This window comes from Eubalaena glacialis, chromosome X (assembly GCF_028564815.1).
Source record: "Eubalaena glacialis isolate mEubGla1 chromosome X, mEubGla1.1.hap2.+ XY, whole genome shotgun sequence".
NCBI lineage: Eukaryota > Metazoa > Chordata > Mammalia > Artiodactyla > Balaenidae > Eubalaena > Eubalaena glacialis.
The window spans coordinates 135,529,728-135,553,733 of record NC_083736.1 but is presented as its reverse complement, the minus strand read 5'-3'; the positions used below and the strand labels follow the sequence as shown (position 1 = coordinate 135,553,733).

The 24,006-nt window shown below is 47.4% G+C and overlaps 1 protein-coding gene across 1 annotated transcript; it reads left to right on the top strand.

Annotated features, from left to right (window-relative positions):
* Positions 1–3,581: 3,581 nt before the first annotated feature.
* Positions 3,582–20,811, top strand: GABRE (gamma-aminobutyric acid type A receptor subunit epsilon). Its single transcript, XM_061178847.1, has 9 exons — positions 3,582–3,637; positions 7,785–8,005; positions 8,447–8,514; positions 12,868–13,088; positions 13,827–13,909; positions 15,265–15,402; positions 19,470–19,622; positions 19,738–19,937; positions 20,219–20,811. The coding sequence occupies exons 1-9, from the start codon at positions 3,582–3,584 to the stop codon at positions 20,585–20,587; spliced, it is 1,509 nt and encodes a 502-aa protein (XP_061034830.1). The 3' UTR covers positions 20,588–20,811.
* Positions 20,812–24,006: the final 3,195 nt, after the last annotated feature.

Below are 24,006 nucleotides of genomic sequence, written 5' to 3'. Positions count from 1 at the left end.
TTCTAACCATCCATGTGGCTCTGATCTCATTCAGATCCTTATAACTCCTTTTTCTAAGAGAAAAGAGGTTTCAGTCTATTCTTCCTGCAAACAATCTTGCCTGCCTGCACCAGAGGTATCTTCTTTTTTTTTTTAACATCTTTATTGGAGTATAATTGCTTTACAATGGTGTGTTAGTTTCTGCTTTATAACAAAGTGAATCAGCTATACATATACATATATCCCCATATCACCTCCCTCTTGCGTCTCCCTCCCACCCTCCCTATCCCACCCCTCTAGGTGGTCACAAAGCACCGAGCTGATCTCCCTGTGCTATGTGGCTGCTTCCCACTAGCTATCTATTTTACATTTGGTAGTGTATATATGTCCATGCCACTCTCTCACTTTGTCCCAGCTTACCCTTCCCCCTCCCCATATCCTCAAGTCCATTCTCTAGTAGGTCTGCGTCTTTATTCCCGTCTTGCCCCTAGGTTCTTCATGACCTTTTTTTTTTTTTTTAGATTCCATATATATGTGTTAGCATACGGTATTTGTTTTTCCCTTTCTGACTTACTTCACTCTGTATGACAGACTCTAGGTCCATCCACCTCACTACAAATAACTCAATTTCGTTTCTTTTTATGGCTCAGTAATATTCCATTGTATATATGTGCCACGTCTTCTTTATCCATTCCTCTGTCAATGGACACTTAGGTTGCTTCCATGTCCTGGTTATTGTAAATAGAGCTGCAATGAACACTGTGGTACATGACTCTTTTTGAATTATGGTTTTCTCTGGGTATATGCCCAGTAGTGGGATTGCTGGGATCTTCCTGAAGAACAGTTCTGACATGCAGTGTCCCTGTTCAAAACTCTTCTGTACCTTCCCCTTTGCCTACAAGGTCAAGTGCAAGTTCTTGGCTTGGAATTCAAGGCCCAGCATTAGACTATTCAGCCTCCCACTCCAGCTTTCTCTCCCACAAACTCCTCCTTATTCTCTAGCAAGCACCACGCATTTCTGATTTCAACACCTTGGCTGGATCTCTGCTTGGAATGCCCATCTCTGAACCCCTGCCTGTAAGACCCATGTATGGCTGCAAGGTTCAAGTCCATGTGAAGGGCAGGATCCTCCTACCTACACGCAGCTTCCAGGACTGCCCAGTCAGATGGAGGCCCATCTTCCTGGAAACTCCAGGACAATCATGACTTCCTAACTTGCACTAGTAATTTCTGAGAGAAATCCCCTCTCCTGTCTTGAAACACATGTGAGAGCCAAGACTGCGTTCGAGGCCTTGCTGTATATTCAGCCATCACCAAGTCCAGGGCCTGGCATAGACAAGCACTTGGGAAATGCTCAGAGAACCACAACACAGTAAAAAGGCCTTGCCTTTTGGAAGACTCCAGAGTTTCCAAAGGTCCTTGCAGTCATCCAGTGGATGAGGTTTATAAGGAAGATGGCAAAGTGTGATTAATCTCAACCCTTAAGAAAAAGCTGCCCTGGGTGGGTCATCTGATGAGGAAGCTGTAACCGTCTGCCTCTTTTGGTGCCTGGATTCAGTCACTCATTCAGCAAATATAATTTGCCAGTCATTGGGCACTGCACTCAACCCAGGGGAATACAGGTAAATCAGACAAACCTCCATCTCCTGGAGCTCCAGTGTCAGTAGAGAAAAAGACATGCATCTAAGACAGTTCGAGTCCAAGGCTGGCTACAGTAAGTGCAGAATCACCTCTCTCTGCAGCAGTCTGGTGCTGGGCAAAAAGGCAGATTTCTCTTTCTAGTAGGCTCAGGAATGCTCCGCATTTGCCTGTTCCCTGCTCTGTAGCATGTTTACCTAGGGCAAGAGTGGCTCCTAACTCGCAGGGCCCAGGGAAAAATAAAAATTCAGGGCCACTTGTTCAAAAATGATTAAGAATTTCAAGAAAGTAACAGCAAAGCATTAAACAAAGCATGGGGCACCTCTGTGTGCAGGGCCATGTCGAGCTGAACAGGCCACATGCCCATGAGGCTGGCCCTGCCACACAGCCGGGGAGCATATACACAGGAGGCCTGAATGTGTCCTGCAGTCTTTTCTTCTCTCTTGCACAGTCTGAACAGAGCCAGATCCCAGTGAACTCAGTGGCACTTAGACACACACAGCTGCACGCAGGCCGGTAACAAATATTTGTTGAGTGCCCACTGTGTGCCCAAAACTCGTCTTAAGTTTCAGGGATATGGTGAAAAATCCAGACAGACACGTTGTTTGCTTTGGTTTGGTTTTCTTTTTTGTTACTGAGCTTGCTCCATAAACGAGCTCACAAATAAATGCCCAAGAAAATCATCAGTTAGTGAGCAGTGTTGAGAAGATGACAAAGCAGAGTGATGAGATGGGGGTGGGGTGATGGAGAGGGTGTATTAGATTAGCGTGGTACAGCAAAGCCTCTCCAAGGAGCCGTCCTGGGGGCTGGGATGCACACAGCCTGCTCTAGAGCAACAGGTGAGGATGCTGCTGGTGTTTGGCATCAGCTTGACAGGCAAATCTCTGCAATCCCTTCCCCTCTGAAGTGAATCATGAGGGTCTAGGCAAGAAAGATGAAGTCCGAGGATGCTTGAGACTTGAGATGCTTGAGCCCCTGAATGGGGCCACTGACCCCTGCACCCCACCTCCACCCCTAGTGCCTTCTCACTTCTGGCATCACCAGGAGCCAGAAAGATATAGGCAGCCAATCTTGGAAAGAGGCTTTCCAAGGTCCCTCCACCCCAGGTGGTCCCTGTCACACCCAGGCCCCTGGCCTGAACTGGAGCCACATTGTGTCAGTGTTTCCTTTGGGATCAGAGGAAGTCCTACCCTGAATGCCTTGGGCTGGTCCTCTGTTGGTGGGTCCTCCCCCACCCCTAAATACCTGGGGAAATGGCCTGTGTGGTAACTCAGATCAGAGCTTCCTGGGGAGACTCCCAAGTCTCTTTTTTCCCCCTGTGCCAAGGAAGGTGCTAAGTTACTCAGCTTCCTTTGGATGCCAAAGGATGTGCTCTGAAGGACTGGAAGGTGTGTAGTGAGGGTGGGGGAAATCTCAGAGGTCAGGGGACTTGGGAAAGTGATGAGATGCAACAGGTGGTGGGGGGAGCCAAGGGCTGGAAGCCACAGTCTGACCCCAATGCGCACCAGCGGGCTGGAGGTGGTCGCAGCCCCCCACCTTGCCCCTGCCAGGCCCAGGCTGCAGCCTCTCTCCCAGCCGCAGCGGCGGGCCGCCGGTTTCCCCGCCTGGGGCCCGAACACCGCAGGCTCGCCTCCTCCTCCCTCCCCCGCGTCCCCCGCTCCTGGCTGTCTGGCAGCGCTGCGGTGGTGGCGGCGGGGGGCGGGGGGCCTTGGCGACAGGGCTCCTTCCTCCTCTCCCTCCTCCTCCCCACGCCCGCTGGAGCCTACCCCTCCCTCCGCAGCAGCAAACACGTCGTCGGAGATTTCCATCGGGGCTTAGGGGGCGGGGCCAGGATGGGGGGCGCGGGGCGGGGCAAGTGGGAGGAGTGAAAGTTGGAGCCCAACAAAACCCTCCACACCGCGCTCAGTGCAGCCAGACCTTGCGCAGCGATCTCCGCACAGGTGGTCGCGCCGGTCCCCGCCACGATGTTGACCAAAGTTCTCCTGATCCTCCTGGGCACGTTCGTAATCCTTCCGTCGAGGTAAGTCTCCAACCCAGGACCCAGGAGCCCTCCGAGCCCAGCTCCCTCTCTCCGGGAGCGAGGCTGGCTCCTGAGACCCCCGCACCCCGTGTTCCTCGAGGCCCGCGCCCACCCTGCCCCTGGCCCTCGCACGGTCTAGCCTGGTCCCGCGTCCCCTCGACGCGCGCGGCCAGCCTCCACACCGCTCCCCCTAGGACGGGCTCCCTGGGCCCCTGAAGGGGCTCCCAGGAAGGAAGACGGGACGCCTGTCACCTGGCCGCTCCTGTCCCCCCTCCCCCTACTCCTCGGGACTCCCGCTCTCCAAACCACCGCGGCGGCCGGGGAACGAGAGAGCACGACCCTCCCTTTCTGAGCCTTTTGTGGGAAGAGGCGAGCGGCCAGGGCAGGCTCGCGCTTCTGGGGACTGGGGGGACTTTGGGAAGGTGGCGCCCAGAAAGTCGTGCGGGCAGTGGGTGGAAACTGCGCTTAAAATGTTTGAGTGTTGGCTAGTCTGTCCTCTCGTTCGGAAAAAAAAAAAAAAATATATATATATATATATATATATATATATATATATTTTTTTTTTTTCCCCCTGAGCGCCTAGTGAGTACCAGGCACTGTGCCAGACAACTCTGACTTTACTTACTTCCCTTCCCACCGCTCCTCTTGGTGCCAGTCCCAGGCAGGAGCCCTGGTTTCGTCTAAGAGTTCCCACCCCAGCTGTCCACCGCATCCCCCCTCTGCCGCCAGCTTCCCTCTTCCGCCCTTATCCCCCCAGACACCCTGCTGGGTCTTGGGCAGATGGGAGCCAGAGGCCAGAAACAGTAATCTCTTAGGTCTGTGGTTTGGGTCCTGCACTTCAATACCTCTCCGCTTTTCCAAAGACTAGCAGCAGGTTTCCTCTGAGCAGCCAGCTTCCCTCACACCTTCTTCTGGCCCTGGGACTTTGCCAGGAAGGTTGTCCCCTGCATTTCTGGCTTTTGAGGGTGGAAGATGACTGCTTCATATTTTTGAGATGATTTCCCATTGGGCACAAACTGTCACAAGTTCCTAAGCTTTCTGATCTTTCCAGCATTCTCGAAGCCTCCATGTCACTGCGCTTGTGTTGCTTTTCTATTTTGGGGAGGGGGAGAGGGGAGATGGCTTCTCTCCCCACCCCAGAATGCTTTAGCTCCTTAAGGGAGGGGCTGTGGGGCTCCCTGCTGACTCATTGGTGCACTGGGGAGTGGAGGGGCTGGCCTCATCAGGGGGCTTGGTAAATATTTCTGAATGCGTGCTAGGAATTTCCAGTCATCCACATCACTCCAGATGTGAATTGGACTGGTTGGGAGAGATGACATGGTGACTGGTTAGGGCAGAAGAGGGGTCTGGGGTGCAGAAGGAGGGAGAGGGAGCAGAGAGGAAAACAGCAGAGAAGAGGGGCCGTTGTGATGGAAACTACCCTTCCAGCCAGGGGGAAGGGCTGCAGTAACTGACATTCAGACAGTGTCAGCAGGGCAACCTGTGATGTCATTAAAGAGCTGGGGAGGTGGCAGCGGGGTGTGCTGGCAAGGGCCACCTTGAACCACCTCGCTCTGGTCCAGGCTCAGCTTAAAATCACTTGTGTGACTTTGGGCACAGCCCCTCCCCCCACCTGGGCCTCAGTTTCTCCATCTGTAAGGCGAAAAAGAGGACTGATTTGGAAAAAAACAATCCAGTGGCCCTTCTCATGGTCCCTTCCCTCTCCCCAGCTAGTTGACTGAGCATCCTCCATGGGGGAGGGGTTGCAGAAATTCACCTCCATCTTAGATCATCACATCTAGAGGATTGTGGATGCCTGAAAAGCCCCCATGGAAAGATCCCACTAGTCCAGTGCACGAGTGTTTTCACTTTTCTATTATTTCTAGCTTTGAAAGTGGGCTTAATGGCTAGCTGAGGAAAGGTATACATTGTCAGCAGCTCCTTAACCCCAAGGATCCCAGGATGAGGGTGTTTTTTTTGTTGTTGTTCATTTGAAATTTTTTACTGACAAAAGCTATTTGTAGGATGACAGCAACCTCAAGACCCTCTGATCTCACTTTCATAGCAGACGTAGTCTGGGAGCAGAAAGGCTTCGGTGGTCTTAGGGCCTTTGCTTGTTTGTTTGCCTCTCGAACCTCGGGGTTTTGTTGTTGGCTTTGGACTTCTGGGAGGGGTCATTGCAGGCTCTTGGGTGGTCTTGGCTAACAGTGCCAGTCCTGATCATGCCTTGCTCCCATTCAAGTCACTCATTTTGCAGGGTGCCAGTTCCCTAGTTCTCCCTCCTCCCCTCCCACGGTGGCTGGCATGATCTACTCAGAGGACTGGGTGAAAAGCCTCAGGGAAAGAGGACATCTCTGGATATGATATTTGGAAACGGAAACTGCTTTTCCCAAGCCCAGTTCTTCCCTTGCCCACAATGGGAATTAGCCACTTCAGACATAAGAAATGGCATAGACTTGGCACATCTGTATGCCAGTTAAGCAATTCTAAGAGCTTGAAATACTGCAGGAAAACGCATTTTGCTGCTCAAGTTGGCAGTTCCTTGGTCTGCAGTACAGAGACCGTGCCCCCATCTCCTGCCCTGTTAACCCCTTATTTGAAGAAGCAAGTTGTCTGATTGCTTTTGTAAAAATAAAATCATTTTGGAAGTGTAACAGAATATAAAAGTGTAAAAATCAGGAGTGGATTTTTACAAAGTAAACATGCCCATGTAACCAGCACCTAGACCAGGAAATAGAACATTGCCAGTCCCCTCCCCCACCCCTCACAAGCTTCACCACATTCCCCCTCCAAGTACACCTAAAGGAAAACACTCTCCTGCCTTCCAACATCACAGATTAATTTTGATGATGGCTTTTTAAAAAGCTTTTAATTATAATTTTTTTTTCAAAGACATATAAAAGTACAGGGAACAGTAGAGTGAATCTCCATGTACCCATCACCAGCCTCATTAATTATCAACTCATAGCCAGTCTTATTTTCTCTGTATCCCACCCACTCTCCATTTCCAGCTTAAATTCTTTTAAAGCAAATCTCAGACATCGTATCATTTCATATGCAATTATTTTAGTATGTATTTCTAATCATAAGGACTTCAAAAACATAATAAAATACCACTATCACACCAAAATTTTTAGAATAACTTCTTCATGCTGAAGAAACTACCCAGTCAGTATTCAAATCTCCCTTATTGTGTCATAAATATATTTTTGTTTTGTTGTGTTTGTTTTGTTTTTTATGGTTTGCCTTTTAAAATCAGGATTCAAATAAGGTCCATATATTTGCAGATTTCAAAATACTTTTTATTGAATTAGAACATATATGCAGAAAAGTGCTCAGATCATAAGTGCACGGCTGATGAGTTGTCAGAAAATGATCACACTGGTATCAAGACACCCCCTGGTGCCCCCTTCCTCACTGCCTCCCAGCAAAGGTAGCATGACCCTGATTTCTAACACCATCGGTGAGCTTCATACATTAGCAGATGGCTTTTTTAAGTTTTAAAAAATTTTTAGTTTAATTCTTTATATTATTTTTTGGCTGTGGTGCATTGCTGTGGCAGTCAGGTTGGACTCCTGTTGACCATCTATTTCCTGAATGACAGTCTTTGTCTTTTCTCAGTGCTCAGAGCTTCCCCTACCCCCAGCCCGCAACTCCAATGCAATGGAGTATCCCAAAAGCAAAGAAATGCAGAATTTTCCCAGTGTTCTAGCCCTCGCTGGGAGAGAGTGCTGTGGCTCTCCTGGGCATTCCTCAGCAATCCTGGCCCTCTGCCTGCCCATTTGCTCCCAGGTGGCACTAGTCAGGCAGACTAAGACCAAGGCTAGTAATGGCAGCTGATTGGCCAGAGCTCATACACCAATACCCTCTTGATTTTACGTTAAAAATTCTTTTAAAATCTCGAACTTGCTTTTGTTATTGATTTTTTAAAAATAAAGTATGAACGTTAAAAAAAAAGGATAGCATGGGAAGTTCCCAGAGAGCAGCAGCTTTAGAAGAAATTCACAAGAATAATCTGTTACTGGCTCTTAATTTACTGTTACCAGTCACTCTTTAACTATGCCCTGGGTTGCAGGCTTATTTTGGTTTGCTTCTGTCCCAAGAGGTACCATCTGGGTCCCCTACGGAGTGGAGGACAGAGCTTCACTTGTTTGTTTTTATGTTCTAGGATTGAAGGACCTCATGTTGAATCAGAGGAGGGACCCTCTGCCAGTGATGATGATGTCTATGGCCCCAAGCCCCAGGCTCCTGATAAGGAACTCCCCCCTGAAGAAATAAAGCCCACTGCTATTGACACCCATGACAGACTTGGCAAAATGCCAACAGCCACTGAAATCCTGGATGGTATCTTGAATAACTATGATTACAAATTGCGCCCTGGCATTGGCGGTGAGTAGCAGAACAGAGTTCTCCCCCACCCCGGAGGGGAGGAGGGTTGAGGGCCTAAGTGTGGAGAATGGGCCTGGGGTGTAGGTGATCGTGCCCTGCATGTGGGCGGGAACAACTGTTGCTGACCTGCCAAGTAAGAGATGTCAACTCTAGTCTCAGCAATGCCATTGACCTTGGTCTAGATTTTTCCCTTCTCTCACCCTCAGTTTGTCCAACTCTAAAATGAGATGACTGGACTAGGTGATTGACCTTCGAGGTATGTTCAGCTCTTAACAGTCTATGAATTGGGTCTTGCCATGAAAGAATAAAGAAAGAAATGGTATCGGATGTTGAAACCATGTAGTCCAACCCTTACCCCCTTTATTCCCCACTGACCACACCCTCCCCTGCCCCATGCTTCTGTTTGACACTTAACCTCTGCCACTTCTGCTTACTTTACAGAGAGGCCCACTGTGGTCACTGTCGAGCTCTCTGTCAACACCCTTGGGCCTATCTCTATCCTGGACATGGTGAGTACTGAGCTTTGATTATAGTGGGGCTTTCGCATACTTGTTTTTTCTGTGTGTCTGTAACAAGAGTTTTGCGGGGGAGAGATTTTAGCCAACATGGACTTGAGAAGGAGGCTGAAAGGGACAAGTCCCTTGCTGCCTGAAGAGGACCTTCAGAATCCTGACTGTATCTTCCTGTCTTTCATTCAAAATAAAAATAATAAAGCAACTTTAAACAACACAGTGGCATGGCTCTTTTCTTCTGATAATGATTTTTTTTGGACTTAAGCCTGTAGTTACCAACTCTTCCTCTAGGACTGTTTCTCTAATTTTGCCCTAGTTCCTTGTCTCCTTTTCTGCTGCTATCATTCCAGTGTCACTACTGTCCCCAGTTAGCCTCCATTATCTCCCACTTGATATATACAAAACACAAGGTCCCTGCCTACCCCCCCAATCTACCTACTAACCTGGCCTCCTGAGTGATGTGCCTCCTGCAGTCCTGACCCTGCTTAAAGCATGAAGTTCAACCCCACACTCTAGCAGTCAAGGCTCTCCATGGCTAGAGCCAACCCAGGGCTCTACTTTTATTTCTTTTCACCCCTTTAGAGACCACATGCACTAGTCACACTAGCATATGAGTGTTCCCAGGCTATCTTGTACTTCTGAGCCTTTGTTCAAGCTATTTCCAGTTTGGGATGGCATTGTTCCAATTTTCTACCTTATCCTTCAACTTATATCACACTTGTTTACCTGACCTCTACCTCACTGTACTGTAATTATGTACTCTGTCTGCCTTGCTCTCTCAACTATGGGTTTCTTGATGTCAGGGACCCAGTATATGTTAGCTGAGCAAACGAATTATAAAAGATGTTCTGCAAATGTTACTTTCATCTGCGGAGCCTGATAATGAGGAAGGCTGTGGCAACCAACTCCATCACAGCCATATCCTTGACCTGGCTCAAGTCAGACACAGTTTTAGCATACACACTGGTACCCAAGAAGCACCATGTGAGTGGGTGAGCTCAGAGTCTAGGCTCTGAGATGGCACTTGCAAATAGACACTCAAAGGTAAGTAAATATTCATGGAGGATCAAGGTGTTTACATAGGCTGAGTGGAAGAGTGGGGTTTCCCACTGTGATGCTTTGTTTGGCTGCCTAGTTCTTGAGGCACAATGTACTTATATATGGCTATGCAAAAAAATTACCCTAAAACACAGTGTCTTAAAATGACAAGTAGTCATTAGGTCACAGCTCCTGTGGGTTAGGAATCCAGGCATGACTTAGCTGGGTCCTCTGTTTCAGGGTCTCACAAGGCTGCAGTTAAGGTGTCAGTTGGGGCTGGGGTCTCATCTGAAGACTCGACTAAGGGAGGATCCACTTCCAAGTTCTCACGTGGTTGTTGGCAGGGTTCAGTTCTTCTCTGGCTGCTGTCTGTAGGCCTTCCACAGTCATTGCCATGTGGGCCTCTCCACAGGGCAGCTCACAATGTGGCAGGTGGCTTCCCTTAGAGTGAGCAAGAGCATGAGAAAAACTGCTGAAGATGGAAGCCACAAACTTTTGGGAAATAACAAGGAAGAAGAGAAACATGAGAGGAGACAGATCTTTTGGAGTTTCTGTTGACATTTTAAAGCTCGTTTTTTCCTCTTCCCTTGATGTCAGATTTACTCTTTGCTGTTATCAATGTGCTTACCACTAAGTGAGTATGAATTTAGCAATCAGTTTGATTAAAATTGTTGATAAACTAAGAAACGCTGGGTTCTGAGCCAGAGGTTGAGTTCTTCTGGTCCACCATCATGACCACTGTTTACTCTTAATAGGAAAGGGACCTTTCAGATCATTGGTGGGGGGATGGAGAAAGTGGCCTGAAGAGTAGTAGAAAATCTGTGGCTACCAGCTCCTTGCTATTTGCGTAAGATATAATTTTGGGAAACCTATTTCTATCATCTGCAAGAGCCTGTGTGGCAGCAGAGCAGCAGCCCCACTCACAGTAGCTGAATACCCTATCCCTCTTTGCTCTATGCCTACTAATGTTGGCAGCATTGGTCTCACCTGAAGTGATGATACCTGACAAGCCTGAGAGATACAGTTTAATAACCCAGCAGTCACCGAACCTGGCATGCAACACAGAGCTTGTCCAAAGAGGAGCCAACAATTTGATTTTCTTTGGCCGGTAACATAGTGCTATCGCCTGGGCCAAGTGCCTTTAGAACATTCCAAACACTCATGTGGTATTAAATTTCCCGGAGAAGTCTGGCCTTCTACATAGTTCCAAATAGTTCTTTAAAGCTGTGGGAGGTCCCAGTCCTTGTACAGGCTACTTTTCTCTGATGATTCTGTAGAGTCCAGTGCTTGGTGAGGAGGAGTTCCAACATCCTTCAGTCAATCAGAGGTTGTGTAGAGCACAGAATTTGTCCTCAGGGAGAGAAAACAAGCCCCCTTGTCAAACTGGGGAAAAGCTGAACCGTTAGTTATCAGTTGATGTGTAGTGAAGTTACAATTGGAATCTTGTTAAATAGAAATTAAATGCTCATTTGAAACACTCTAACATAGAGCAGGAGCCAGGCGTGGATTGTAGAGGGGAAGGCTTCCTCTGGCTACCCAGAAGTTCTGTAGGCCAATTTGGAACTGCCAGCCACTTAGGACTGCAGAGCCACCCTGAAGGCCACTTGTGAAGGCTGGTGTGGCTGGGCAGGGCAGGGCTGGGGGCTCCCATGTGAATGGTAGCCAGGCTGCCAGCTTTTTCCTGTGTGATGCTCTGGACTCCTCCAGGGAACATTCTCGGCCTGGGGGTCTGGCTCCCTGCAATTTTGCAGTGGCTCTCACCACCTTTTGGCCTGATCAGCAAAGGCAAGCAGGGATTGTATTGACCCTCTGCATCCCCACCCTGAGGGTTCTACAGACCTCCCAGGTTGTGGGTTTCTGGTTGGTGTTCATTGTTTGATGCAGGATAACTCAGGGGAAAGACCTAGGGGTCCTGCAGAGGAAAACTGGACCTTGATCCTAAAGGGATTCTTGGAGCAAGTGAAGTAAGCACTGGAGAGGAAGATGGGTGAAGGTCGTCCCAGGGCAAGGCCATGGTAACGGTGCTCTGAGCATCAGAGCCAGTATGTTCCCATTAACTGTTTGACTTTGAACAGGCTCCTTTCTCTCTGACCCTCAGTGTTGCTACCTCTAAAATAAAGGAGATTGGCCTAGCCCTCAAGGTTCTACCTTGGCATAGTTCTGGTACTTGCTGTTCCAGCTGCTTGCAGTTCTATTACAGTCTGTTTTTTCTCTCTTCAATACCAGTGGTGAGATCTCTAGCTTCTCATGCTTCTTGCTATTAAAAATTCTTTTTGATGTTTAATAATTTATGGGCTAATGAGAATTGTAAGCTTCTTGAGAGTCCAATCATGAGAATTTTGTTCACATAGCATGTGTCTGGTACATAGAAAACTCTCAGTACAATCCTCCCTCAGAATATGTTGCAGATTGGTTCTAGGACACCTCCCACCCTCCACAGATACCAAAATCTGAGGATGCTCAAGTCCCTTATATAAAATGGTGTAGTATTTACATATAACCTATGCACGTCCTCTTGTAAACTTTAAATCATCTCTAGATTACTTATGACACCAAATACAATGTAAATGCTATGTAAATAGTTGCGAGTGAGGGACAAATTCAAGTTTTGCTTTTTGGAACTTTCTGGAATTTTTTGGGGGGGTTTGAATCTGCAGATGTGGAACCCACAGATACAGAGGGCTGACTGTAAATGTTTTGGTTAAATACTACAATCCCTTAAAATTTCTTTAATTAGTTGCTACTCTAACCTCAGACTACCTCCCTCTGCATGTCTGTGAGTGGTAAAGTTTTATTACATTGAATCCTTATCTTCAAAAAAAATAATTTATGGGCTATGCAATATCTAGAGACCAAATAATCATGGGTTAATTAACATCTGTGCTCCCCAAATAAAAGCTGAAAGGGGCAACTTCACTGTATGCAGTCAAAAGTGTGTGTGTTTGTTTGTAAATGTTTAGAATGATTTTGACCTGAGATCTTTGATTTGCTATGGAAATATGGGGGCTGAGAGGCTGTTGGCCTGCTACAAGGGAGTAGTGACGTGATGAGCCCAGCCTGTACAATTAAGCCGCCATCACCTGTGTGTTTCTGGATTAAATGCATCTTCCCAGATTGTTGTTCATTCAGGAATGTTTTTTTCTTTTGGGAATACCTGGAAATAGAAAACATCCTACAGCCAAACTCATGCTGTTTTCCTCTGTGCAAACCTAAGTGGGTCCCTATCTACTTGATAGGCCCATCACAGGATGGCATGGGAATGTTCTTTGCCTGCACAGCCCCAAATGTGTGCTTTTCTATCCTTGCCACCAGGAATACACCATTGACATCACCTTCTACCAGACTTGGTATGATGAACGCCTTCGTTTCAATGGCAGCTTTGAAAGCTTTGTTCTGAATGGCAACTTGGTGAGCCTGTTATGGATCCCAGACACCTTTTTTAGGAATTCTAAGAGGACCCAAGAGCATTCGATCACCATGCCGAATCAGATGGTCCGCATCCACAAGGATGGCAAGGTGTTGTACACAATCAGGTATGTCAAGCCTCTGGAGTCTTGCCTCTTGAGACTCTTCTTCCCCTCCTGACAATTTTTGCCAAAGAAACATGGACAGAGGTTTCATCCTGAATGATACTTCTAAGGGCCCCTCCAGCTTTCCCAGACCATGAGCTCAATCCCCTCATGTACTGACACACACACTAAGGCCTCAAAATAGAAAGATATTGCTTAAGACCACACACCAAGTTTGTAGCAGAGCTTGGACTGATATCTAGTTACTTGGCTCCAAGTCCAGAGCTCCCCCAACTAGAATGTAGCACAGTGACTGCGTTGTGTGGACAGTTCCACCCCAAGTGGGCACTGGATGTAAAGACACGTCCACAGTGGTGGAATTGTCCAGGCGGAGCAGCAACACAGCAGTTGAAAAGATACCTAAGACCAGGCTGGGTACTTGAATGCCTGGCTGGGAAAGGTTGTGTACAGGTGATAAGGTGGCAGGGAGGCAATAAAGAGTGGGAGAGTGTTGGCAGGTCCTTGAAGCTGGGATGGGCAAGAAGCAAAAGTCCATCTAAGTTAGTCCATACGTTTCTCTGATGGTGGAGACCAGAGTAGCCAGATATTTCCAAGCTGTTCTTCCTCTCTTTTTGTCTCTCCTTTGAGCTCTTTGTCTCAGCTCCCACCATTGCCACACATTGGTGGTGGTCCCCAGGCCCAAGCTGGGTGGATACCTAAGTGTTCAGGGTCAGCCTAATGAGGCTCCTTTCTCCCTTCCAGGATGACCATTGATGCTGGATGCTCACTCCACATGCTCAAATTTCCAATGGATTCTCACTCTTGCCCTCTGTCTTTCTCTAGCTGTGAGTACCTTCTTAGGTTTCTGGGGCCCCAGAGCCATCATGCTGGGCCCCTTCTTTTTCTCATCCTTTCCCTTTACATTTTTCTGCCTCTGCTTTTTCCCCTAAGATGGTGCCAAAGTTGTCCAGGGCCTCCCAATACATCCTCATCTCCTTTCCTGCTAACAATACTGTGTTGCTTAACCTGGGCTTCACGTTGGGTTCCTCCCTCTCCTGTCCACCCCACCTCAACTCAGTCACCGGCCTCTGAAGTGTATCTCAAGTATGTCTGCTCTCCATCTCCACTGTCACTACTACCTTGGTTTAGGTCTTTGTCGTATTCCACTTGGACTTTGCAACATCTTCACTTTGAAGCTGAACGTGTCCAAAACTAATTATATGGTCTCCACCGAACCTCTACCCCCAAGCCAGATGTGTTGCTTCTGTGTTCCCATTTGTCTCATTGAAAGGCACCATCACCCACTCAGTTGTCCAAGCCAAGAACTTTGATGCTTCTTTCTCCTTCACCTCCTCATCTATTCAATCAACACATCCTGTTGGTGTTCCCTCCCGAAGCTCTGTCGATCCTATTTCTCTGCATTCTCACTGCCACAGCTTCGAATCCTGCCTTCATTCATTTTATTGTGCCCGGGTTACTGAACTGGCCTCCCATAACTGGTCTCCCTGTCAACAGGCCATCCTCATATAAGAACTAGAGTGACCTAGCTGAAGCATCATCTAGACTAGGTCACTTCTTAGTTTCAAATCGTTCCTGAACTCTCATCGATCAATTCCAAATTGCTTAGAATAGCCCTCAAGGCCCTTCATGAACTGGCCCCTGCTCTCTACTCCTACATACCTCATCCACCCTCTGTGGGCTAGCCATCCTGAACTTTTGACATTTCCATAACACATCAGGCATTTTCACCTTCCTGTGCAGAGAACACCATCCTCACCCCTTCAGCCTCATCCATACAGAGAATGTTTATATTTAAGACTTATTGGGAATGTCACCTACTCTCTGGAATCTTTTCTGGGTGTGTCCCCAACTGATCTTTCCCTTCTTTGTTTCCACACTCTCCCACGGGCGGAGGCTTCTCAGAGGTATTCCAACAATTACAGATGTGTACTTACTGTCTTACTCAATAAAATGTGAATGCTTGAGAGTAGGGCTCCTGCCTTGCTTGTCTCTGTATGTCCAGCACAGGGCGTGGTACTGAGGAATGCTCAGTAAATGCACTTATTGGATGGACTTCAGCAATGAGGTAAGAGAGGTAAGGTCCCACAGCTGGTGAGGCCAGAGTCAGACACCATGCTGGTGGAGACCTCAGCTGGGCTTCCCAGTCTCACATGACTCTCCTTCCCACGTTGCCTTACAGTTTCCTATCCTGAGAATGAGATCATCTACAAGTGGGAAAATTTCAAGCTTGAAATCAATGAGAGTAATTCCTGGAAGCTCTTCCAGTTTGATTTTATAGGAGTGAGCAACACGACTGAAACTATCACAACCCTAGCTGGTAAGTGTGCCTTTGAGCCAGGGCTAGGCAGCAGAGGCCCAGGAGGGTGGTAGGGATGACTGGAGGTGGCCATCCATTCATCCAAATGCTTATGTCATCATCCCATGAAAATACTGTAGAACATGGCTCCTGTTTTGTAAATGCTAAGCACTTACAACTGTTTGCAGAGGAAACTGAGACTTTGTAACTACATCTCAGTCTCATCTGCAAAGAAGTAAGTGCTTTGCCAAGCCCCCGAGAGGGTAGGTAAGTAGATTAAGTTTTATTGCTGTCAGAATTTGCAACTAGGTTTGTCATGCAGACCCTTCAGTTTCGAAGTCTTTGTTACAACTGACCTACTTGGATGACTTTGGGAAATGGAGGTCATGTGACTTCTCCATACTCAGAAGCAATCCAAGTGGTTCTAGTTGAGTGGGATGCAAAGTCCTTCCTAATGGGAGGTGGAGGCTTGAGTTGTGTCATCAACTAGGTGAGGGCTGGGATAATATGGAGGAGGTTTCAGCAGCTACAGTGGCTGCTGTATCACATTTATTTTAAAGGAGCAGGTCTGATACGCACAGATTCCTGTGAAAGACTTCATGGTGGATTCAACGTGGACATGGTGATCACTGGTTTTCTGACCTTGTCCCTAACAAGGACTAAAGGGGAGGGTCCTGGGTCTCTTAAACTTTAGCTCCCAATTAGGTGTGAGTGTCTTTGCTTGTGTTCCTAGGTGATCTGAATGAGGAGCCAAGGGACCTCCCTAGCGTTGCTCCCAGAGCAGCCCTGGAAACCCTCTTCACACATACTGACCAAGTCAGGGCAGTGGTGGCACTGCCCTCATCGTTGCCAGAATACGGATGGAACCAGTCACCCAACCAGCCATTTGCCATGGGAAGCGTCTTGCTTTGCTTCCATGTGGCTAGGCGGAAAATCTGCTTTTTCTTTACTTGTTGAATTGGTCACTGGGTGAGGGATAGCTCATGCTCATCTGGCTAGAGCTTTGCTTGCACAACACTAGGCAGGGGCAGAGGGCTGCTTTACAAATGCTTTCCTTTTTCTCGGGGGCTCTGGGTAAACAATATTACTACCTTTGACTTAGGACCCTTGCTCTTCTGCCAGCTAACCATTGGCATGCCTCTTGCCTTTCTGCACCTCAGTTTCCCCAGACAGGTTGGGGACCCATCATCAAAAAGCAGCAGAGGAGACAAGGCCCAGGGGCTTTCAAGTCACTAGTGGTTCCGTTTAGTAGATGGTTGTGCATTGTTTCAAAATGGTGCCCTAGTGACTACAAAGCCCCAGAGCCAGCATCATCACCAAAGCAATGACAATAGGTAAGCACCAGTCCTCCTTGGGAGAGAAGAGGGTTCTTGGGAGAAAGGAGAAGGGCTTCTTTCTCTTCTGCTAGAGATGAGTTGATCTTGAATCATGGTTTCTTCAGTATCATAGTTATCTTTGGGACTGGACCCAAACTCTTTCAGTCAGTCCCTGGGCAGTTCTCTCCATCTGGAACAGACTTATGTACTCAGCTCCTAAGGGTTCAGAATGAAGTGGTAGCATGCTACTCTGGCCACCTTGGGCCTTCAACCAGAGAATCTCTGCTTCAGGAGGCATTCAGAGAGTCCAGCCTTGCCGCCAGTGAGTGAGTCATCTTTCACTGTTGGCTGTTGAGCTTTTGATAGACTTTTACCCATGATTAGGATTTTGCTTTCTCGCAAGGGAGTTTCTTCCTTCTCTAGACAATTCTGTTCATCAGAAAAATCTCCCTGTTCATCTGAAATTGGGGTCTCTGGAACTTCCACCCATTAGACTTAGTTCTTTTTCCCTAGAAATACTGAGCTTACAGTAAGTCCAGTCAGTCTTCCACAGGGTCAAGATCAAAGAACTAGTATTATGGTTCCAGCCCTGGGTCATATTCTTGTATAGACTGTACAACCGTAGTTCTTTTTCCTCCCCCTTGTTCTTCAAGCTTTGGCTCCACTCATCCTTCTAGTCCCAGTCCTCTGGACACAGTCTTTTTGATTGTGTTCCTCTGACAGTGCAGTGACCAACTGTGGTCTGGCTAAAGCAGATAAGAGCAGAAAGCATCTTTAGCTTTTTCCCCCTTTGGCTCCTTAGCCCCAGGTATCTTTTTTTCCCTTACCCATGCTCCTCCATTCCTCAGAAATAAGAAAGTGTATGTTAATATCCTTCACTTGGCCTTAAAAGACAAATTCCCATCTCTTGACAAGTAGAGAAGGTTCTTCTTTGCTGAAATAAATAAAATGAAAAAGCTGATAGAATAATAAATCTTGTTGTAAGAAGAATATATAAACTCAGCAAAGTTTTGTGGGGAGTGGTTGTAGCTGAGTAGGGCTGTCTTAAATTGCAGTCAAGACCCCAGGACAAGGGAACTAGGATCTTGATAAATACATTCTGGCTAGTAGGCAAGTGCGAGTGGTCCCTGCAGCAGCCCTGGAGGAGGAGTTCTATCCACAAAGCTACTATTCTGGACACAGGTATTCAACTGACCCCAGGCTACTTCCTTGCCTTTTTCCAGAAGATTCTGAGAAGTCTTGCCCCTTGAGTGTCAGTGCTGACAAGGTGAGTAGGAAAGGCTGCTCTTCTCATTCAGTCCCAACATACCCAGACTTGCTGGGCAGGTGATCTGTTTTCTAAAATAGGAAGACACATGGACAGGTTAGTGTTCTAGTATGCCTTACAAAGCTGTTGCCAGGAAGTAGCAAGAGTTGTTGAGCATCTGCTAGGTTCCAGGCTGTGCTGTGCATGGATGGGCAGGAGCGTAGCAACAGGGCTCAGATGAGCCCTGTCGTGAAGGGGTTTAAAAACCCACCTAACTCAAGGCCAGGGAATTCTACAGCATCACTGAGGTGGAAAGTTGGAGCTTAGCTTCACTAAGGAGCCAGAATTTGAACTATTATAAATCCAACATGATGTTGAGAGCAAAAAGAGATATTCTGGCCTCAGAAAAGACTCCAAAATCCCTGGAGTCATGGTGAGCATGCAGAGTGTTTGGGATGGGTGTGTCAGAGTATAAGGCAACATGAAATGTACAGTAGAAGATGCCAACTGTAGATATAGGTTGTCATCAGGTCCTGTAGGAGCCATCACTATCTAGGCTGAGAGCCAACATCAAGGACATGATACCCAATGAATGCGAAGACCTCAGTCTGCCTTGTGGATGTATACTCTGCAGACCTGACATCTAGAGGGCTGACTGAAATTTTCACTTTCAACTAATTCTTCTATTTTCTTGAAACACTCAATTTGGGCTAGGGTAATAGACTAAGAACAGGGAGTCCAGGGTTTGAATATTGTTATAAATATATGCATGATATCTCAGGGAATCTGAGTAGATGGGGTTAGCTTAGAGTAGGGTGTACATGTAAGATGTCAGTTGGAGCCAGGTTGTGGTGAGCCTTTAGTGTCAGATTACAGAGTGTAGACTTGATTCTGTAGCTCCTGTGGAGCAGGGAACCATCAGAGGTTTGGGGTAGGCAAGTGATTTCTTTTGGCCATCGATGGAACAGTGCTAACTAAGGCATTTCACCAGCATATGAATGTATAGGAAGGAGGCTGAATAGCTTCTGTGCTTCCCCCACCACAGATCACTTTTAGTTCATTTCCTGAGAGTATACATTGTAAGGGTCAGTAGTGCACATATAAAGCAATGATTCTGCAGACTAGATATGGCACCTCAGTGGTTGTAAAGGCCTCAGTCAGCCATCTGGACATTAGCTGTGTGGTTCTGATATCTAGAAGCCTAACTGATTTTACTGCTTTCATTTGACTATTCTGTCCCCCACCCTGGTAAGACAGATGTGGGATGTGGGACAGCGAACTGAGAAAGAAGTTATTAAGGTTCTAGCCCTGGCTTAGCTCTTAACTGACCATGGGTCTTGTTGTGAGTCTTCTCTCGGGCTTCTTCTGATCCTCCGTGTGTGGCATTGGATTAATGTGCCTCTATCCTAGGACCGTGGTGGGCATCCCATGAACTGAACAATAGGACCCTTAATATGCATGTCTTGCGTGTGGGAGACCCTCATGGCAATGCTGTAATGAAGTGATATTTTTTAAATATCTTCCAGGCGATTACGTAGTCATGACGCTTTTCTTCAATGTGAGCAGGAGGTTTGGCTTTGTGGCTTTTCAAAACTATGTTCCTTCTTCTGTGACCACAATGATCTCCTGGATTTCCTTTTGGATCAAGAAAGACTGTGCTCCAGCCAGGACTTCTTTAGGTAAGTGGGTAAGGTGGGCATACACGAGGCACAGAATTGCACTTTCAGGGGTCCTTTCCAAAGTGTAATATATAGAGCAGTAGCTCCGCCCACCTCCATTCCTGTGCTTTCACAGGGATCACTTCTGTACTCACCATGACCACTTTGGGCACCTTTTCCCGGAAGAATTTCCCACGTGTCTCCTATATCACAGCCTTGGATTTCTATATTGCGATCTGCTTCATCTTCTGCTTCTGTGCTCTGATGGAGTTTGCTGTGCTCAACTTCCTGACCTACAACCGGACAGCACCCCGTGGTTCTCCGAAACTTCGCCATGTATGAGCTGGGTATGGGAGTGGTGGCAAGGCTTTGGAGTACGGAGGCATGCAAGTGAGGGCACTAGGACTCATGACACGTGGGTGGCCAGCTCACCAAGTGATGGGGGTAACCTGGGGCTTTGGGGGGAGTTGAGTAAACTTTCTGATGTGATGGTGGGAATTCTGGGGGGGCAAGAAACAGTGTGCCAAGGACGGAATCTCCAGGAAACCCTGAGGCAGCACCTAGGCTTGGTTCACCTTCCCTTGCCTTATTCTGACTTCTTCCCTTGTTCCTTTCAGCCTCGTGCCCATGCGCATGACCCAACCCCTTCCCGTGTCCGTGTCATCGAGCATCCGGAAGCTTTTGTGTGCGACATTGAGGACTCCGAGGAAGAGGAGGAAAGTGAGGAAGAGGAGAGTGAGGAAGAGGAGGGCCCATCTTGCCCAGCCCGGCAGTCCGTCAGGCCAGGCAGCACCCCTCGCCCTGGTGGCTGTTGCAAGTGGTGCGAGAAGTACTGCTGCACGGTCCCCACTTGTGAGGGCAGCACCTGGCAGCAGGGCCGCCTCTTCATCCATGTCTACCGCCTTGATAACTACTCGCGAGTGATTTTCCCAGTCACCTTCTTTTTCTTCAATGTGCTCTACTGGCTTGTTTGCCTTAACCTGTAGGCACCAGCTGGTACCCTGTGGGGCAGCCTCCCCAGTTCCCCAGGAGGTCCCACAGCCTTTGCCTAGGGAGTTGGGGGAAAGTAGCAGCAGCAGCAGCAGGAGCAACTAGAGAGCGTCTCTCCTTCCCCCAAATAGAAGCCTGCAGGGAATTGGTCCTTGCTGGCCCTCTCCCCTACCTGGCCCACTCACTGAATCTCCTTAGCAGCCCATTTCAAGTAAAATGACACCCCTCTCTATTCCTCAAGGGGCATTTATGATGCTCAGGCTTCAAAAGGTAGGCTCTCAGTGACCAGCTCCCTAAGATGGTGTCCATGTATGAGCGGATTAGCTATCTCCCAAAAGGGCTAACACCCACTGCCTTTTCCCAGAAACCCAGTACTGCCTTTGTGGTGCTCCAGGCCCAGCTCTGGCCTCAGCCTCAAAGTGCACAGACCAGCTACTTGCCTGTTCCTGACACCTCCTTAAGGTGCTGGGCAGCAGTGTTAACAGCGGGAGGGAATCCCCATCCTTAAGTCAGATTATTATATTCTTGATTCTGTCTCCCTGCCCTCCCTTCCCCTGCAGATAGACGGACACTGGCATTATCCCTTTAGGAGGAGGGGAGTCAGCAATTGAGGACAGTATCCCTCCCTCTGCTGCTGTGACATCTCCATCTCCCTTCCCCGCTGGCCTTCATTCCTCATCTGCAGTACCAATTCAATGCCTTGCATCCAGTGGGTATCTATTTTCATGTGTGATAATACTAATGACCCCCTGCTTTTTATGCCACCTTCTTCCTCCTCCTTGACCCTTGTGACTCTTTCTGTAATTTTCCCAGTGACTTTCCCAGCCCCGACCCAGGTGCTAGGCCATGGTGACTTCCTGGAGCCAAGAAACTAAGGGAACTCTGCTTTGCAGCGGGCATTACCCGCATTGCTTGGTGCCCAGCTAAGGCACAGCATAGGAGTTTTGCCACTTCCTTGGCCCCTGGACCCCTGAGCCAGTCCACTCCTATCCCTGGGGCACTCTGACAATCACAATCAAATCAATTGAATTCCCTTAAATTTGTATAGCACTTTACCTTTTGCAAAAGCACTTTTGACAAATTATTTCTATTTTGAGTCTCATAGCCCTGTGATATATTCAGGGCAGGATTCTTATCCCCATTTTACAGATGAGAACCCTGAGGCACAGATTTCTATGGGACTGTGGATCTCACTGGAAACTACCCAGGAGCCCACTGTCACCTTCTATACCACATGACAGGGCTAGGCAGCTCTTTTCACCATGATTTGATTCTATAGCCTCTGCTGGCACCCCAGTGGCAGGGCCCAGAGTGGCAGCCTATTTTCAGCATTGGCCTGCTCAATTCCTGGGCCTCAGGTGCTCAGACTGCCCCTAAGATCTAACCTCTCCTGGCTCTGGTAACCCAGTGAGGTGAATTTGGACACGCCCCAATGCTTGTATATGCTGAATGAAATCTGTGTCTGTATTTTATTGGGGGGTGGGTAGGATGGGGATCCATCTGCTTTTTGTCACCATCAAGTGAGAAGGGGAAATATATCAATAAATATATCAGCAAAGCATAGAAGGTATGGCTGGTTTCTTGGGCATTCAAGTTTGCTCTCAGCTCAGGTTTTAAATCTTAACTCAGTGACCCAAACATTTGTCTGTTACCCTCTCCCATCCATGACTCCCAGACCTACCACGCACGCACCATGTCCCCTTCTCTCAGTGGAGAACTTAAGGGAAGAGAGTGACCAAGCGGGTGGCCCCCTTTTACTGATTCCCTGACTTACTCCTATGCCACTTCTTCCCTCCATGTCCCTTTTGCTTTGCCCATGATTCTAGCTTCATCTAGTCACCTAGAAGTTTCCTAAAGACCATCAGACCCAGAACACTCCCCACCACCACCATTTAAAGATGGGGATGCTGAGGCACAGAGCGGAGTGTCTATTATCACACAACCAGTCAGTAGTGGAGAGGGGCCAGACCCCAGAAATCCTAATACCCTGTCTTGGCTTAGAGCGTGCCTGGAGATCTTGGTTGATTACCCTTCAAACAAACTTTCTAAAGGTATATTGGGAAATGTTGGCCCTGGCATCCTTTGACACATCCAACTCTAAGGAAAGTGAGAAACAGCAATAAGAACCAAGGAGGAGACAAAATGACATCTGAACAGCCAACAGTTTTGCCATAAAGTTCTTGAAATGATGCTCAAACACTTTCCCTGTAAGAAATCCACATGCCTCTACTGTGTATTTTCTGATGTCCTAACCCAGAGCACATTGCAAGTAACAATTTAGAACAGGGAAAATATTTCCTCACTTTTACTTATATTAGATGCAGGGGGGGAACAAGGAAGCCTGGCTCCTGAGCAATGGAGACATGCAAATTTGTGAGCACTCATATTTAAATGCATTTTGAAACAAATAGTGCAAACCTGATTCCTTAATCACCCTACAGTAAAGCTAAAAACAAATAAACTTCCTACCATTTGTAAATTTTAAAAAGCTCATGTAAACAGTTCTTTAAAAATGAAGAAGTTAAAACCATAATTGGGTGCATAATATCAAAAAAATTAAATTAATGAAGAAAAAATTACATGTGTTTTAAAACTCATGGGATGCAGCCAACACTGCACTTGGAGAAAATTTCATGATTTAAGCATTTCAATTACTAAACATAATGGAAGATAAATGAGTTAAGCATTGAAACCTAGAAATTGGAAAAAGGATAAAAGCATATTATACCTTAGAAAAGTTTTGGGGAAAGAGGAACTTAAAAATTAATTAGTGTCGGGAGAACTAGTTACTCATTTAAAAACAAACTGGGTCTCTATCTCTCTCTCTACATCAAAATTACAGATGAAACCAACATCTTAAAACTTTTAAAGAAAATCATAAGACAATGTGGGTGAATATGTTTATATTCTTGGGATGGGAAAGGCCTTTATAAACATGACGTAAAACACCAGTTTGTCCATACTAAGAAATAATAACTAAAGGAAAAACCAAAAAAAAGGTATAGCAAAACACACTATCACTGGTTAGTTTTTCTGGGAAGCAATCTCTGAGACTGAGATTAGCGTGCAGGAGGTTGACTGGGGAGTGCTCTTGGGGTCAATGCAGCCACCATTAGGTCCTCAGCTGAACACATGGGAAGTTTTGGAGTTGGGATGGGCTTTCCAAATTGTCACAAATCAGGGCAAGGGGACTGGGCCTTTATACTCTTGCATTTATCAGTTATTGGAAGTGAGCATGAACTTGGAAGGGACATGAACTTGGATGTGTCTGGAGAAGGACTCAGTTGAAGGCTGTGAGCCTCCAGCAATCTCAGCTGTTGGAAAAATGAAAGCTTCAGTCCCAAAGGGGCACGGATGTGGAAGGTCTTGGTAGCACACCACAGTACCCACTATAGTTCATCCCTCACTTTGTTCA